Here is an 18,459-nt window from a genome sequence, read left to right as displayed (position 1 = left end):
AATGTGTAAATGCGCATGGCAGAGAATCAATAACCTCGATCCACGTTTACTTTTAATGCAACTATGTTCCTCACTTTTGAGTTTGTGATCTCCATATCTTGATAATGTCTTTCAACTCCCGTGTAGCGGCTGTCTATATGCAGAGTTTTAATTTGACCTGCATATTCGAACAGCAGGCAGAACATTTGTATTTGTCCTCATGTGGATCGACACACAGACAGCCTGTGTACTCTGTGCGTGTGCGACTGTGTATTAGGGGTGGGCTGGCGCTTATTAAAGTGCAGAGCTCCAGTTTAGACCTTCCCTCGCTTCAAGTCAAGAAGACAGCTGTCTGAACCCGCGCTGCTTCAAGCTCTTTATCGACACTACAGGCTGATCCAGGAGCAGCAGCAGCAGCAGCTACTCTCTCCGCTTCTCTGTGGTGCGCCCCAGACCCGCTCTCTCCAGTTCAGGATGGACTTGTCTCCGTCTCCTTGTCTTAACCTTTCCCACTGACTGTGCCACAGCTGTAGTTTGGTGCGAGTTCGTGTGGAAGGATCTGATTCTAAATCAGTTTTTCACTTCTGTGCGCTTTAAATTTTTTCGATACAACTGCCACTGTACTGTCATCTCCGAGCTGCAGTTCTGAAAGGGAAAATGCATTTGCATCTGCTGCTTTTGCAGTACTATTTCGTCTTAAGTTTTGTGTGCAACGCCATCGCCTTCGTGGAGGATCCCTGGGGAGGCAGGGCGGATGGTTACTGCGGGCGGATCCTCCGGGCGCAGACCCAGGGGACCCGGAGGGATGGGCACAATGAGTTCAGGCTCAGAGTGGAGGGAGACCCAGAAACCTACCACCCTGGCAAAACCTACAGAGGTAGAGTCTGTTTTCAGAGTCTGTTGGTGCAGTCCGTGCGTAAAAATGCGCCAGATTAAACAAGGGATCTGTTTATTTAGGTTGGGAAAAAGGACGTGTATTCTACAATTTCTTCTATTTATCATTGTTTTCTAAATCTTGAGCCCATATATGTGTCCACTAACATTATAATTAACACTCAGTAATTCAAAATTATAACCTGGAGGACGGAATTCTCAAACTATTCAATCTGGCTCCTGCAGGGAGAGTGTTTTGATAGAACTACTTAGTGTTATAAGGTCTGACCTATATTCACTTTCTCTCCTCTTTATGTGAACACACACGCACAAAGATATTGACCCATACAAATTTAAAGTCTCTATCCTGCCAGATTAAAAAAGACTGACCTGCTCAGACTGCTGAGTTTAGAAGTGGGCAGGTCAGGTTTTAACAATACAGTTGTTTTACTCTGCCTTTGTTTTAAAGCCACAATTTATTCATAAACATTTGAATAAATCTAGTGGGGAGAAGGTAAGGTTTTACAACATTGAGACCTGGCATTCTACAGTTTTGATACAGAAAAAAACAAGGCTAAAACTCAAGGGTCACCTTGTTTTGATGTTGGGAGCCGATGCAATCATGTGTGTGATGACATATTTTTGTGATTTTGGTTTAAATGCTAATCAGCTATCAGGGAGCTGTGAAGGACACCACCCGAGGGAAAAAAAATAAGTTATTGTCCAAGCCTTCACAGGCTTTAAGTAGAGAATAAGTTTTAAAAACTGGATAATGTTGAAAATATTGACATCTTCCTCCCACCCACGTTTCATGATATGGCTCCAGTTCCTGGTTTGTTCCCTGCGCCAAACTCCTCGCATGAGATTTATAAGCTCTTTTTTCTCCTAGTGCATGATGCCAAGCCTCTGCTTATAGCCCTCACTCTTCTACACCACACTGACGCTCACAGGATGGCAGCTTTCATATGTGTTTCTCTTTGGGGTGACCCTGTGTTTCATAGTGTGAGTCTGTGTGTGTCTCTCTGGAATTAATACGCGCACTCTCTCATCTTTTACAGTGGTCCTCCTGGCAACGAGCCCTGCTTATTTCAGAGGCTTCACTCTCATCGCGTTGAAGGAGGGCAGAGAGGGTATCACAGATGATGACTACACCGGCCAGTTCCAGGTAAGAAGAAGCAGGTGTAGAGGGGAAATTTCTGAATCTTGAATGTGCTCTCAGCTTTCTGGGAAAGTTCACAAAAAAATGAACTCATTTTCATGCTTTAATGCACATGGGAGCTGATTTAACTGCTCCCCTCTGTCTTCTGATATGGAGGTTAAAGGAGGTGTTGCTGACAGATGAAACATGGCTCCCCTGGATGGAGCCAGAAAACTGAGCTCTCCTGTCGTGGTGGAGAAGAAAAGAGGCTGTAGTTGCCTCTTTGGTGCAGCTTGTCCTACATGAGGCAGACATGGCATCCTTCAAACTAAGTAGCAGATATTTCCCTGAATGCAGGAGAGAGGGAAGGAGGATAGAGAAGGAAGAGTCGTGCAGTGAAGAAAAGAGATAAACAGAAAGTTAGAAAGAAAACAGGACGTAGATGTGAGATGTTTAGTTCAGTAGTAACACAACTCCCACTGAGCTGCAGAGAGCTCCTGAGGAGAGAGCCAGACTTCCTCAATTACCTCCCGCTCAGTGTAAACAGGAACACACATCTGTGGCTGTTTCCATGCACTGATCCTAACCAGGCACTTACCAAACAGAGCAGGCGACTGCTTTCATGTAGCCAACATTTTGAAGAGAACTGAGATTTTCCTTCTTTGTTCCACCAGACCTTTCACTTTGAAACAAATAATAATGTTTGCTGATATTTTGTAGTGATGATGCCTTCCCTACATACATGCTGAACAAGGAGTGTGAGACATTTAACTGACGAAATCTGTTTTTGGTGGACTTTCTGCACCTCAGTTGAAAAGGTTTTGTGCTATTGTAAGTTTTATATTCCCAGGGCTTTTCATTGTTGGATGAAAAAAACTACAATGACCAAATCACTTCCTGGAATTTAGATAAATAAAACGATAAAGTAGCATCACATAGTCAACGATTTTGACTCTGTTTCCGCATCAGTATGAGGAAAAACTCTTCTAAGTGCACTATGGGATTTTTAAAGCTAGCATGTATTTGCAACACATTATTTGAAGTGGTTTTCTATGTGGTCCACCAGAGGGCACTCTTAAAATTCAGTATCAACTTGACCTATTGCATCACCTGCACAGTATGGGTTGTGATCAGATAATTGTAAAAGAGTTCTGTGTTAGTTTGAATTGTGTTTTGAAAAAAAATGACAGTCCTAATACACAATAACACAAACATGCTTAAGCATGCTTAACAAGCTTTAACTAACGACGCTATCATGCTGATGTTCAACAGTTAACTTCTTAGTTTAGTGTTAGTATTCTAAAATTTGTTAATACACAATAAGCACAGAGCACACCTGAGACTGATGGGAGTTTATGAATGGGGGTCATAAATAAAAGTACTGGTCAAACTGAAATTTTACAGTTCTTGCAGTTCATCCTCTGGAGACCCCAGATGTGCGTTTCATGGACATTTTTGCCATGTTTTATTTATTAAAAAAGTTCAGAATTAAATGTTTGCTTCATGGTGGCTTTTAAATAAAAGCCAGGAGCCATTACAATTCATCCTCTGGGTACCATGACTATCTAAGAAAAGACTGCGTGGTTGAGTTTCCAGTATGCACCAAAGTAGTGGAATAACCATTTGACTGGCAGATGATAGTATGTGTTGAGCCATGCAGCTACTGTAGAAAAACTAAAGCAAAGCTAAAAACTATTATTTGACCTAAGAGTTGCACACAACTTTTGTTGGTTTTCAAGAAATCTAGAAATCTCCATGAACCAACTTCCATGTTATATTATCAATATAATACATATATGCAATTCATCAGCATCACATTGAGCATCAAAAGTGGTCATAAGGTTATTACAGGCAGTACCTGCCTAGAACATTAGAACTTTCATGCATTCAGGATTTATTGCAGAACTGTTGACAGTCTGCGACACTGTACATCCAAAACGTGGACAGCTGAACAAAGTATGTGGACACCTCAACATTACACTCACTCTAGAACAATAGGCTTTAATCTACTAGCATCAGCCTCTACTCTTCTGGAAATGCTTTCCACAAGATTTTGGATTCCCTTTAAATTGTTCAGTAAAGCAGTAGTTAAGTCAATCACTGATTTTAGGAGATAAGGCTTTCTATCCCAAAGGTCAATCAAGTTCTCTCACATTAAATTGGGAAAGCCATTTCTCTACAGGACTGGCTTTGTGCACAGATGCACTCTGATGCCGAAACAGGGAAAGATCTTTCTCAAGCTGCTGTCGTCTAAAATGTCAGTTTCCCTTAAATTGGAACAAAAGGGCCCGAACCATGAAAAACACTGGTGGGCGGCATCCAGTTTTAGCTGAAAAACATTTAACAGAACCACAAAGTCACAAAGACTCCCACCAAAGATGTTTTCACTTGCACTTGTTTATTAATTTGATAGTTACTTGCTTTTTTTTTACATAAGTTGAACCAGATGTCAGTAAAATTTGGTGGAAGATTGAGTCGTTATGGGACTTTTCTTTAATTGCAATATAATTGCAACACAAGCTGTTTTGGAAGTTTCGGCAGTTTTCTCAGGTACTGTTCTTGTTCTTTGGTGAAAAAAGTCATGAACAGAGAGTAATGGACAGTTTTAGCTGAAGTGTTGGTTGTCCGAGTGCATGTGAGATCATTTTAAATTCTCTGTCAGCCCTTCTGCTATATAGTGGCTATCAGAAGGTATGTCAGTGTCTACTAAAGACACAGGTAACCAAATGTTAACCTTCGTCCTGTATGTCTAGTCAAGTCTCACACTGATGGTGTGTCTACACAGAAAGCGCATGAACCATGTTTTCCAGTCCTCCGTCTCATCTGCGTCCGACAGAACAGATAAGCTTCAAATCTGTAACGGCTTGAATTTTCCCCACGCTACAGCTGTCTCTTGTGTTCCACATGCATACCTACTGTGATTGTGTCCTGGGCTGTCTCACATTACAACTCAACACTGCCTAAACACCTTATGTATGGACATGCATGTTGCACTGGAGCTGCTGAAGCTCTGCTGTTGTGCCGCTCATGCTATGTGTACATATGTCTTCTTTACAGTGCATGATATCTTTGTTTGTTAATGCATTTCTTCCTCTCTTTTTGCTACTCTTACTAGAGTGTTTTTCACCTCATACATGATGTAAAGTCTCACACGCCTGGCTGTGGTTTGACCTCATTCAAGACAGCATTGCCTCTGGGTCTTCCCTTGGATCTTCCAACGATAAAGTATAATGAACATTCTTTGCATTTTTACACACTGCTTTACAAATGATAGAAGAAATAATAGCCACAGGATAAAGACTAAAAAAAGAGGCATCAATTAACGACAATGACATAGGATAATAAACACCTGCGATTAAATCTAATTGTGCAAAGATTGTTTTTTTGGAAAGTTGGTTCAGGTGAGCTCTTCAGGCAGGATGAATGTTGACTGGTATTTATTTTTCTTGGAGTTTGGTGCATAGACCTCAGTGTGATGATAGAAGATGCTCTTACAAACGAATCCTGAGCGGTTCAGGAAGGACCTGATAGCTGATGAGTTGTAGGGAAACTTCCTGAAGATTCAGTCGCTTGGACTATGAAGTAGATAATGATGAATTACTAGAGAACAGACTGGGATTTTAGAATATTAATGACTCATGACGTAATAATTAGTTTATAACTTTCTGTGAATTGACATGGTGAGCTCTTTCTTCATGAGTTGTTCCTGATCCCGCGACAAAAAACAGTAACAACTCATGCATTACTGATCGCTCAAACATCACTCTTTTTGTGCAGTGGGGAGTAAAGTGATACTGATGAGTCACCAAACACTCCATTAATACCTGATTACCTTTTTTGTTTTAATTCAAGCAAAGTGATGATACAGAGTTCTTAGGGCGTAGTCTATTACTCTGTTTCTAACATTACTCACCCTGTTTGACCCCCACTTAAAGGGAGACTTCACTGATTTTCAACCGGATTCCTAAATTACAAACATTGGTTGTTTATATTAATGTATTAATGAATATAAACTGAGACAATAGAGAATATGGACTGAGCAATATTAGCTATAGCCTAACTCACTAGGATACCTGCCCTGTTTTCCACTCATTCTCCAGACACCTCAGCTCGATTTCTCCCCTGCGCCCATTGTTTCTTATTCTTGGCTGTCCAGAGGTGATGAAATGAGCACTCCAAACTGTCATATGCTCTTTAAGTGGAACTCCGACCTGGACACCACAATGACAGACGTTTGGCAGTAATCGGAAAAAGAAAAATTCAGTGCTCGTAAATTACAGCTCATCTCTCACCAAGTGGAAGTTAAATGTAACAACAGTGATATTGGGATGCATCATGCGCAATGCATCCTGGGTGTTGGAAGAGTTTTTGCCTTGAGAACTTTTAAGGAATAAGATATCTTTTTCACTGTTTGCTCCATTCATAGAGCATTAACAGGTTTTTTTTTGTTTGTTTGTTTTGCTGTTTGACCACATAAAGTTCTATTAAATGATCATTTATGTAGCAGTAAATTGTTCCTTTAAAGTTAAGAAAGTATTACTGTAAGTGGCTACTGAGGTTTAACTGGGGAATTAGTAAATAACTTGTAAAAAAAAAAAAGAGAGAGAGATACAATAGGTGCCATATTCTGAATTAAGAAAAAGCATTTGATCCACACAATTTATGTTCACACTGATGTGTCAATGACTACATTATAGCGTTACACTACATGCTAAGCCAGTGGTTCCCAAGTATGCGAGTATCTAAAAAATAGTGGCCCTGCAGAAAAAGTTTTGTGCTGTGCTAAGCTAACTTGTAATCATATGATTGTATGTTGTAATATGTATATTTATTGGAATAAGAAAATAATAATTAATAGTTCTGCCAACTAATGCAGTGGTGATAGCATGGGGAGGACTGATGCTCAGTACTGTCTCTCAGCATTACTCTGCTCTTTTTGATTTCTGTACCCTGCACCATAAACAAGGCTCTACCTCGAAGTCTCAGTAGAGTCTGCAGTGAGGCTTGGACCTGGCAGTAGGCAGAAGAGCAGATACTGGTGTGGGCTGATCTTGAGCAAAATTAAATTTGACAATCTAGCTCTGCAATCTGTTTAATACATATTGGCAAATCCATCAGACACTTTTTGTTCTGTAACTGACAGTTGTAATTGACACTTTTATCCACATGTGGAAAATGACTAAGGCCTCTAGAAATAAGCTGCTGTCAAAACACTATCAAATATTAAAAGAATATATTTAATTCTGAAAAGTTTACTGTACAAAAAAAACTGTCCTGCATGACGTTACATTGTAAGCACACTGTTATCTCTATTAAAACTTTACTTTGGGTTTGTTTAGTATCAAAAATTAGTTTTAGAATGATTTTCTTTATTTAATACACCATACTTTGTGTCCTACTTATATTAGTGGCTGATAAGAGAAGATGCAGCATGACAGTAAGTCTGCCTTTTAATCTAAATGACCTCAATCCATCAAACCGGGCTTCTCTTTATCTAAGAGGTTTACATAATAATACTTACGTAAAATGAAGTTTATGCAACGATTTATATTCCTGACAGTTTATTTTCCACAAGTTAATTATGCAGCTAGTTTCACAATGTCATGATTTTTAATGTGCATTGGAAGAGGAGCCAAATGAACCCAGTTGTGGTTCCCCATACGACTGTTCTATCCCCTCACTCTCTGATACTCGATTGTTTCTGGCAGCTATCCTGGAATGTGCCTGCCTGCTGATACACTGAAACACCACAATGGAGAGTAATGCTCATTGTTTTTTCCTTAAGCAATAATCACCTCTTTGTCCCTGCTACTACCAATAAAGGACCTATGTCTTAATGTGTCGACCTTAGAGTATATGTGTGAGGGCGCCACTGAGTGAGAGTGAGAGACTTGGTGTCCCAAAGAGTCTGCAGTCTGTCTCCTGGCTGAAATGAGGGCTTATAGTGTGCTTATATATACACCAAATGGGCATGTGGATATACGTGTGGGTCTGCGTGTGTGTTTTTCCCAGCCCTCCTTTCGTTAGTGTGGGGCGTGGGTCAAATTTATCTAGGCCAGCAATGTGTTATTGCTCTGGGAAACAAACGGAGCTTGTTTGGATAAGGGAGAGATGAGCAGACATGAGATGAGATTAGATCTTTTTTTCTGCTAAGATTGTCTAGGGTTCTGAATGTAGCCAGGGACAAACAAACCCAAGCAGTTTAAATGTGCCACAGCTAACTCATCGGCCTCTGATTGAGGCAATTATATAAGCTAAGCAGAGCTTTGAGAGCTTTAAAGAAAATGGCATGCAGGATGTGTGCATGGTTGGAATCATGTTGACCTGATATGTTGCATAGTTACACACAAATGTGATCCTAAAGTAATTATTTCCACTCTAAGTACACCCCTCCCTGTTTTTGAGTTTACAAGGACAACAGTGTGTTTGTTTACCTAAAAGAACTTCCCGTACTACCAGAGAATAGTTTACACAACTTTTATTTATTATGTTTGACAAGCTAGTTAATTCAGATGCTTGAGGTTTGCATAAATATTCTTGTACCCTGCGCTGATTATGGCTTATTAAATGCATAATGCATCAGGACAATGAGTGTGAGGGCACTATTTCTTTTGTTCTATGATTCTCTAGGGATTCAGTTGCGGCTCTTCAAGTGTCTGAGAAAATGAGTTTTCACAGGAAGGTGACAAATCATTTTTTGGAGTACTTTGAATGGATGGAAAAAATGTGAGCAGATTTTTACAGGCATCGAAAACATCTTCTTATAAATACACGCTTATTATTGTGATTTAACATAATTGTTGTGTAGTTGTTTTTTTTTAGGTGCACTGGAAATAGTTTTAATTTTCAAAAAGCTGCAAACTTTCTGTTTCATTTTTTAAATATAATTGGCTACTTTGTTAGCATAGGCCTCCATTACTGAACAAACTTCAGAAACAGGTTCAGATGTAGTCACCTTAATTTAACAACAGCAAAATTTAGCAGCAGGGCCTGATCCCTCATTGGCTTTGCACCCATAGACGTGATTTTTTTTTCAGAACATAAACTCACTACCAGAAACTGGAAGCATACACAAAAATTCTATTTTGTGCAATAAGAAGGACATGATCCCTCACTGGCTTCCCACTGACAAATACTGTTTGATTCACCATATAAGCACGATCAAGTTAGAGGATAATCCGTATAACATGATGAGGATTTAGATATTTCCTTCATTAGAAATGTTTTGATACAGAACATATGAGTAAAATGTTCCCAGTCACTATATTTTGTTTTCCATGATAATATCCAATCTTGTACAAGATGCACTTTTGATTTAGCAACAGTGATTAGATGATTAAGTTTTCTGTCTTGCAAACATAATTCATTTGTCAAATATGTGCTTAATTATGCTGTAAAAATATTGCATAAAATGCTCTATTAGAATAATAGGCCAAGCAAAACTATTTGCTAAAAAAAAAACTACCGCTGTTTGGTTTTATAGAAAATGTCACCACTTGGTTTTTATTGTTCGGAAGCCAAAGGTGGTGAGGACGACTGCTTTAGTCTAAATATCTGTGATTTGGCCTTGGTCTGAGCCTGAATATGTCTCATTTATTCATGTTGTTTCTCATTGACTATAGACTGAACAAGGCAAAGTCAGACAAATAGGCACAAGAATATTGACATAGTGGACACATACAAACATGCACACACAAAGTCAACCATATGTACATGCACAGGGAAAAACATACACAATGGCCAGTCAGAAGAATATTGGTCTTATATTATGAGTCAATAACTGAATGTATAAAATGATTTTGCTTCTAGCAGATTAAAATAATGGGTGTTTTAGTAAATCACATCTTTATCAGTAAATTCAATGTTTACTACAGTATTTGGGTTCAGAAACAGTTTGGGTAAAAACACACTTCATGTCAAAAGCTGAATGTTGTGCTTGTAAATGGTTAACCTGTGTCATAGAAAGTCTTTCACTTGCCCACACTGCATTTGTATATCTCCATGTGTCACTTCGTCTGTCTCTTGGCTGTTGTTGTCAGAGCTTTTCACACCTTACCCCCAGTAATGTCAGGGCTTTTGCACAAAGGAAACAGAAATGAGAGCAGGACATGTCAGACTTAAAGAAGAGCAGGGAAGAAATCATTTTATCTTTTGTTACAAAATACAGTATGTGTGTACTTAGTCTGTCTGAACACAAAATACAAACACATATACTCATGTTTGAAACCTATGACAGCAAAACAGCGTTTTTAATTTTCTCCCATACTGACCTTTACAAAGCATTATAGTATTAAAATGTGGATATAACTGTAAAAATTGGGTTTAAAAAGAACTTTGGGGCCATTTTTACATTAAATACACACAGTGAACAATGCTCTTCCTCTTCTCCAGTGCTGTTTTGTGTAATTGACTGCCAAAAGCCACAGAACTGGCTCAATTTTCTAGGAAATAAACACACACACACATAGAGTTAGGTTTTTCACAGAATAGCTGTTTGGATATGTGACACTGCTGCCTTGGTTGGGTGGCTCAGACACAAAATGTAATATGATGCAATACTGGTGATAGCCCCAAGATCTCAGCGGTATTCTGCAGTAATAGTATGGCTTTGATTGATGGAACGCTCAAGGCAAAATGTTGGTGCCTCTGAGGTCTTCATCAAGACAAGAGAACTTTGTTACTTTTCGAAATAAGCTCATCTTCAAGTGTTGACGTGACATTTCAATCTATCCGTCTGTCTGCCTGTGTTTTTCCTACGAAAAGTTTCATCTCCGCACTCAAGTCCCAAAGGTTTTAACTGTATTCAGTCCTTTGTAACTGATTTGCATTTAATTACAAACCTGCAATGTGTGTGTACAGAGCGACCAGCAAACACACACACACACACACACACACACACACACACACACACCCTCACACACACACACACACACACACATGCACACCAATGTGACTCTTATTGTCAGTTTTCTTCAGGGATCCTGTGTGTCTGTTCAAGCCTGGGTTTGGCTTGTCTGTCTCTGGCTCTGTCTCTTTGTGTGTGTGACAATGATGGTGTGTGTGTTTGAACAGGGCTCTGCCTTTGCTTGTGCAGGCACTCTGAAGCATCTGTGTTTACTGTCTCAACAGAGAGCAGGAGACTGAACAAGGGAGACTGAGATAGACAAACCATGGACACACAGAGACATACCAGCCTCTGCAGTGAAAACAAATGTTTCTTTGCCAGTCTTCCCACACTCTTCCTCTCCCTCTCTGTCTTTCTTTCTACCTGTCATTAAATCTTTCACAGATACTGTAAAGCCAGATATGGCTTTAATCTTCAATGTGCCTAACCTGGTTCCAAATTTAATAATTTCAAAAGAAGTCTTAAGTGAGGGCTTGCCTGTCTTTAGATTGGACTTGGCTAGTTTTTGTACTTTGAACATATCTGTCTACACTTGACAGTTTTGATTTCAAACATGACTGTCTTTATATGGGACTTTTCATCATCATCTGTTCAATTCAATTCAGTTCAGTTTATTTGTATTGCACCAAATCACAATACAACCATCTTAAAACACTTTACATTAAGAAAACAAAAAAAGACTTGTTTGGGTTTGCTCATGACTTGTTTGGGTTTATGCCCGACCTTTATTCTCATAGCACTTGACTGTCTAGATTTGATAGTTGAACATCATAAGCTGGCAAATGTAGACAATTTTAAAATGAAAACATGGGAGACCACAGACCTTGGTCTGAAACCTGACTTGTTGATTTGGGAATTGAATTTGTCCTGACATTTGGGTTGACAAATTTAATTAGTATATGTCTTATTATTTGGGCCCTGCTTTGACCTGGCTTTGATCATTTTGACTTGAAATATTGCTTGAGAGTGAAAGGTTTTATTGTTTGGAGTGATGAAAGGGCAAAACTGCTCTAGGTCTGAGAGCAGTGGCAAGTGTCACATCAGGCCCATAGCCTGACAGGTAGTGGATTGGAAGTAAAGATCAGGTCTGAGGTACTTCCTATGAGACACAGGAGGCACATTTGAACAGGCAGAAAATAAACTGCCATTGATCAGGTGACACAAGAGTTCAGGTACTCACAGGTGCTTATGTAACATAGCACCAGGATAAGTTGATGGACAGAATCCTCGCATCAAATACGACTTTCGCTTTCACCACGGTAACAAAAACCATCTCTGAGCAATGCACATAGCAACCATAGTGCATAGCCACCATAGTTCTTAGCAACCATATTGCATAGCCACCATAGTACATAGCAACCATAGTGCATAGCCACCATAGTACATAGCAACCATAGTGCATAGCCACCATAGTACATAGCAACCATAGTGCATCGCAAACGTCCATCTGCCTGTCCAGCAATATACAGAGTGAACTAGGGTGGATTCCTCCCCAGACAATCTCCCGCTCTGTGCTGCATGTGTTAAAACGATAACTCTGTCTCTGGATGTGATTCTCATGACATTGTCAGGAGTTTATATGTAAAAAATAGAAACAGAATCCACACCAACCTGTGTTCAGAGTCATCACAACAACATTGTGTGTGTATGGTATTTTCGCTGTCAACAGGTCAAAGAGACAGCGACTAATAAAAAAAAAAAAGTCCTATACAGGCTATAGCTGTCTTTAGAAATTCACTTAACGCACCAGAGGAAATATTGACATGAAGCCTAAAAAACCCAGAACGGTATCAGGGGTCTCATGCCATGTCTTAGAGTCAGTTAGGACTGACATCAGATAAAACAGAAGTCTGCTTGCTCAGTGAGATTCACAGGTTCATGTCAATTAACATGAGAACTGTAAACATTTTACTGGATGACTGATTATCTGATCACATAACAGAAACTCTAGAACAAGAAGGCACGACCACTATCCACATAACACTGTTAAAATTGTCACGTGACTTTCACTGTTCTCCTCTTCTGTGGCTGTGCCACTGCTCAGTGTCATTCTGTGCCCTGGCAAACAGCTACGTCACAAACCTAACTAATCGATAATTATATTTGTTAATTAAGTATTTTTATAACCAATTTCTAATGATCTTATCGATTAGTTGTTGCAGCCCTATACAGTATACATCTGATCTGACAGCATCACTACAGAAAATGCATTTCTGCCCTGTCTAGACAGTAGCTCAGTAGCTATTAAGTATTATTCTAGTGCAGTTTCTGTTTCAATTTATCTCGTTAGCCCTAATCTATCTCCATATTCCCCTCTCACAAAACTGTCTGTTTTTCCTCATGTCTTTGCTTTCCTCTTTTATGTTTTTGTCTCCTTTTCTTCCCTCATCTCTTTTATGTTTCTCCCCGCTCTCTGTCTCTCTTTTCCTAAGCTTTTTACCCAGTTGTTTGGGTCTGCTTTGACTGACAGAACTTCAGTTTTGTTGACACAGAGTAAACTGTGAATAAGGAGGCATGGGGAAGTCAATACAGAAATAGAGAAAGGATTTCAAGAACATTAAAAACAAAAAGGAAAAAGGAGCTGTCTGTGACTTTTGTCCCCTTGTTAATGTCCTATCAGAAGTTTGGGAACAAGTGTTAGGTCATTGTTATTGTTGAGCTGAGGCAGCTGGAAAACACTGGCTACAAGGTCATAGGTTGTGTGTGCATCTGTGTGTTTGTCTCTGTGTGTGTTGAGTCTTTAAAATGTCTGACAAGGTCCAACTACCAAGGGGACTGAGCTAGACACGTCTTGAATACGCAAGGCTGTTATTATCGAATGCCTCAGGGACTCTTTGCTTACTTTCACACAACTTTGCTTTTGGCTCAAGGTGGTGACAGCAAAATAATCAAATCAGAATAAAAAAAATGAGTCATAATTGTTACTGGGAATCTCATTATTAAACACATTTGATTTTATGACTTAAGCTATTTTTCATGATAGCATATTGAGCTTATTGAAACTGGACTCTGTACTCCACAGCTCTCATCATAGCTCAGTATATAAAACATTTCACTTCTCTTGTTCTCTGAACACAGACCACTGCATTTATTTAGATGGGGAATAGATCAAGTGCATGGCATATTGCATTTTAATAAAGAATCTGTCTATTTCCTGAAGGACCTTCATGTGTGTCCAGTTTCGAAATTAAGTGAAGAAGACAAATATCAGACATGTATTTCATATTCTACCTAAAGTTACCTCGCCTTCTTTAGCAAATAATATTGAGCCTTGGTCAAAAAAGTTTTTGAAATGCAGCAGTATAATTTAGAAGCTCAGTTTCAGGGAAAAACTGAAGACCTATTTTGGTGACATTTTCCTAAAAAAATAAATTATTCTGTTTGTAGATCATTGATGAGGATGAGACGCAGTTCATGACCAACTGTCCTCCTGCAGTGACTGAGAGCACACCTCGCAGGCGCACCAGGATACAGGTGTTCTGGACAGCACCGCCCGCTGGGACTGGCTGTGTTATAATGAAGTGAGTGTCATCTGATTATGTTCATACTTTCAATAAAATTAGACATTTTGCAAGATTTTAATAAAAGCCACTGCCATTGGGCAAAAACTACAGTATCAGTATTAGCATTTCAAATTTCAGATAGTTCATTCAACACATCAAAGACTGGTGTCACCTCACATGGTAGTGCATTTGTAAGCTTGACCATGTTTTGAAATTTCAAAGGCAATAACATTCAAGGTTTTAAAGTCACTCAGTAAAAATGCTTATATTATCTGACATTAAGCTTGTGGACGGTGTGAACCAAAAGTAACCAAATAAGCAAATAATGTGAATTTCATTGTTTTGTGTTTTGCTTTGTTTGCACTTATAGGCTGCGATTCAGCAGGCAGCCACAGAGTTCAAATTAGTTCCTGTTTACTGATGGTGCTTTTCCAAAATGATAAAGGTGACATTATGTTCATTGTGATGAATTAAAGAAGTAAAGTTGATGTACCCTATAAATTAATGCAATGCCAGGTGTTTCTTCACAAGCTACAACACACACTGAGGCTTTTTTAAAGGGATTGTTTGACAACAAAGGGACGGACGATGATTATTAGGAGCAATATGTGGTTTGAAGCAGGTGTGACTCTAAACTGTTTTTTTTCAACAGTGGAACAAGGGTGCTGTGTGTTTCTGTGTCTGAGTGACACCTGGTTTTATGTGACTGTGTAAAAGGGCAACAAAACCTCCAGAGCAGGAATACCCTGACACTTCGAATTCCAAAAAAAACGCCCACTTTTCTGACTGATCATCCTGCTGGTATTGTTTCGCCTAAAAACACATTAGAAGAGCATTAAATGCTCAGTGTTGTGTCTATTTAATCATTTTAAGGGTTCCATAAAGAGGCAGTGAGAAAGCTTGTTTTTTCAGTGAGTTAAGTGTTATAAAGCCTTATAAAAAAAAGGATGCTGGGCAGTGGAGTGATAACTGAGGCAGTGTGTATGCTATGAATATTAATGATTAGAAGGATTGATTTACAGTAGGTGGTCAAATATATAGCCCTACTTATAATTCTGTCAGGCCAATATATCAACAGATATTAGCCAAATTCAGATATACCAGTATCTTATTCGCTTATCGTCCAAACAATATTATTAAGCAGTATATAAATTCAGATGTGTGAAGTCATTTGAACTTACAAGTTCAATTTTTTAAATGTTAAATGTTCAGTTTAGCAGAAGACATTACCAAAAAGTCTTTATTTTAAGCATTGTTTAATATGCAGTCATATTTTTAAAACAGCATTAATTTATTTTTGACACCCTGCAGCACATTGTAAACAGACCTTATACTATAAGCATGAGTAATGTGTTACCAAGCAGTTGCTTGTTTACATATTCTGTAGACATAGAACAACATTATCATTCATTTTAAGTAATTTTTCTGTGGAATTTATAATCCATACATTATTCACCATAGTTGCTACATAGTTCTTAATATTAATATAAGTGTTATACAGTGGGTTTATCGGAGGTTTCTTCAAGAAGAACTGAAAACGTGGTCAGTGGAAGCAAGACAGTGAAGCTGTGGGACTGAAACCAAGTCAGTGAACTGAAAGATGCCAAAGTGCTCTGTAGAGCAAACAGCAAACTAGAGAGATCAGTAACATCTATCACGTTACACTTTTACATTCGATCCCTTGTTAGTATGAAATATTGATTAGCTCTCGGGATGAAATTACTGCTTTTCTGTTTTTATGCAGGTTTATGCAGGAAACATTTGATTTTTCAAAAAAGAAGTTGTAATACTGCAAAAGGAAATTTATATTTTGGCTCCACTAGAAAGGTTGGAAACAAAGAAATCCTAAAAGTTTAAATTTCCACATAGGTTTCCGCTTCGCAGTGGAGATGGACAAAAAATTGCAACAGATAAAAACATCAGATCTGTGCAGACTGATAAGGACACTGGATCCTTCCTCAAATTAAACAAAGAAATAAATATAAATTCCATCATGTTTTCCACATCCTCAAAGATTGCTCCACATTTGGTTGGTATTCTAGTCATTGTCTTAAAATGAAGTCATGAATTTAATTTATATTCACCAATTCATTTTTTTTTATATTCACTTACTGCAAGATAAATTTAAAACATTTCTTTTACACAATTAAATCGGGCAGACACATATTTGACATATACAGTAATAATAGATGCCACACATTAAGCCCAGAGATAAAAACGAATTCCAATGATAGCCTGATACACAAATTACCTCTTCTATAAAATACAAGACTCATCATTATCTGATGACTTTAATGATGTTTTGCTTCATCTCTAACCACCCTCACAGATAGAAAGCTTTGAAAAGTTTAATATCCCTGCAGAAACAAAACTTTAAACAAGAAAAAAACCTTTGTTCTTTTTCTCTGCCACAGACAGCTCTTTTTTTGCACTCTTAATCACAAGGCACTTTCACAATAAACCATGATTAAAAGTTCTTTGTGCTGTCACACACGCAGTGACATATTCTAGTTTGAAAGTCATAGAGCTTAGTTAAAAGACACTAATAAAAAGACACAGCAAAGAGATGAAAATTACCATAAAATAGACAGTACTCCAAAAAAAAGTTTAAAAAATGACCATCAAAGACAGAATTTTTGAGACATGGGAAATATACCATAAAAAACACAAACGTATTTCAAAGAGATGAAAAATTACTATGAAGATACACTTTAATTACTTTTAAAAGACTGGACTTAAACTGGACATAAAAAGACATAAACTGATTTTAGAGATGACCTGTCCAGGGTGTACCCCTGCCTTTCACCCAAAGAGAGCTGGGCTAGGCTCCAGCTGATTCCCGTGACCCTGGTTAGGAATAAGCGAGTATAGATAATGGATGGATGAATGGATGATTTTAGAGATGAAAAACATGACCCTTCAGAAAAGAAAAAATGTACTGAAAAATAAAGTCATGAAAAATAACCATAAAAAACACAAAGGTACTTCAAATATATGAGAAATTATCTTAAAAACAGGCAAAAATCAACACAGAAAATGACTAGAGATGACATGACACCATTGGTCTGGGGGTCCTGTGTAGGAGGGTGGGGGGCCTTTAGCCCATCTCTGCCCATGGGCCCATTGTCTGATAATTCGTCCATGCTGCCACACCACTAGCAGACTTTGTGTGTTATTCAGCCATTCTAACTACATCCAGTGTTAGATATTTCTTTTTTGTGCTTATACCATCACCCTGGTTTGACTCTGAGTCTTGAGTCTGAATTTGGGGAATGCACAGAGCTGTATGTTTAGCTCTGGACTTCGGACCTCTGGACATGGACTTATTACACTTTGACTCTCATGCCATGATGAGCACATTCAAACTTAATCACAGCAGTAACAGGCTGTGGAATTATGAGAAAATTCCTAAGGAGAAAGTCAAAAAGAGCAAGAAGACAAAAACCTGGCTTTTTTTTAGCAATTGACTCTGATTTCTGGTTCTACAAATGTAATATTGTGTGATGACAAACAGCTTTTAATACATGCAGTGTAATTTTATGCCACCTGTGCAAGCACAGACAAATCTTGTGTGGGCTCATACAGGTACCGTGATTTATGGCAATGTGTAGCTGGCAGCTATTTTTTTTTTTTTTTTTTGAGGGGAATACAAATGATAAGCAGCCGATAACTGGGAGTGAACACACCTCTGAAAATGTTTCTCCCTCTCTCTGCCTCTCACCTTTTTTCTCCACAGTTCAGCTTTTTGCCTCTTGCCCCATTTTCCATTGCGTCATCCGTCTTCCCAAAGGGAATAACGTCCCTGACGTGCATCTCTTTCGCCTCTGAGTACCTCCACGGTATACTCACAGCTGTTACTTTTAATTTATCTGCTGCTGCTCTATCACAGATGGCATGTAGCCATTCCAGTGTTTGCTGGTCCAATGAATCTAGTTCTGCGTAGCAAAACATCTGCTATGCAAATTCACCTCGTATTACTGTCACTTTTGTCTGTCAGTGGTGAGATAGAGATTTACCATTACTTCATCTAATGCCTCATATATACACCTTTATGTCTCTCT

General features: G+C 38.7%; 1 protein-coding gene across 2 annotated transcripts in view; it reads left to right on the top strand.

Annotated features, from left to right (window-relative positions):
* The first annotated feature begins 294 nt into the window (after positions 1–294).
* Positions 295–18,459, top strand: part of spon1b (spondin 1b) — an 82,143-nt gene continuing 63,978 nt past the window's right edge. For both annotated transcript variants that reach the window (XM_026311897.2, XM_026311896.2), the window contains exons 1-3: positions 295–856; positions 1,911–2,017; positions 14,283–14,416. In XM_026311897.2, coding sequence (XP_026167682.1) covers positions 637–856; positions 1,911–2,017; positions 14,283–14,416 — 461 coding nt within the window. In that variant the 5' untranslated portion in view covers positions 295–636. The remainder of the gene's footprint in view (positions 857–1,910; positions 2,018–14,282; positions 14,417–18,459) is intronic.

Source organism: Mastacembelus armatus, chromosome 6 (assembly GCF_900324485.2).
Source record: "Mastacembelus armatus chromosome 6, fMasArm1.2, whole genome shotgun sequence".
NCBI classification, from domain to species: Eukaryota; Metazoa; Chordata; class Actinopteri; order Synbranchiformes; family Mastacembelidae; genus Mastacembelus; species Mastacembelus armatus.
Note: the sequence above shows the minus strand (reverse complement) of the source record. Positions and strands in the feature narration are given on the sequence as shown.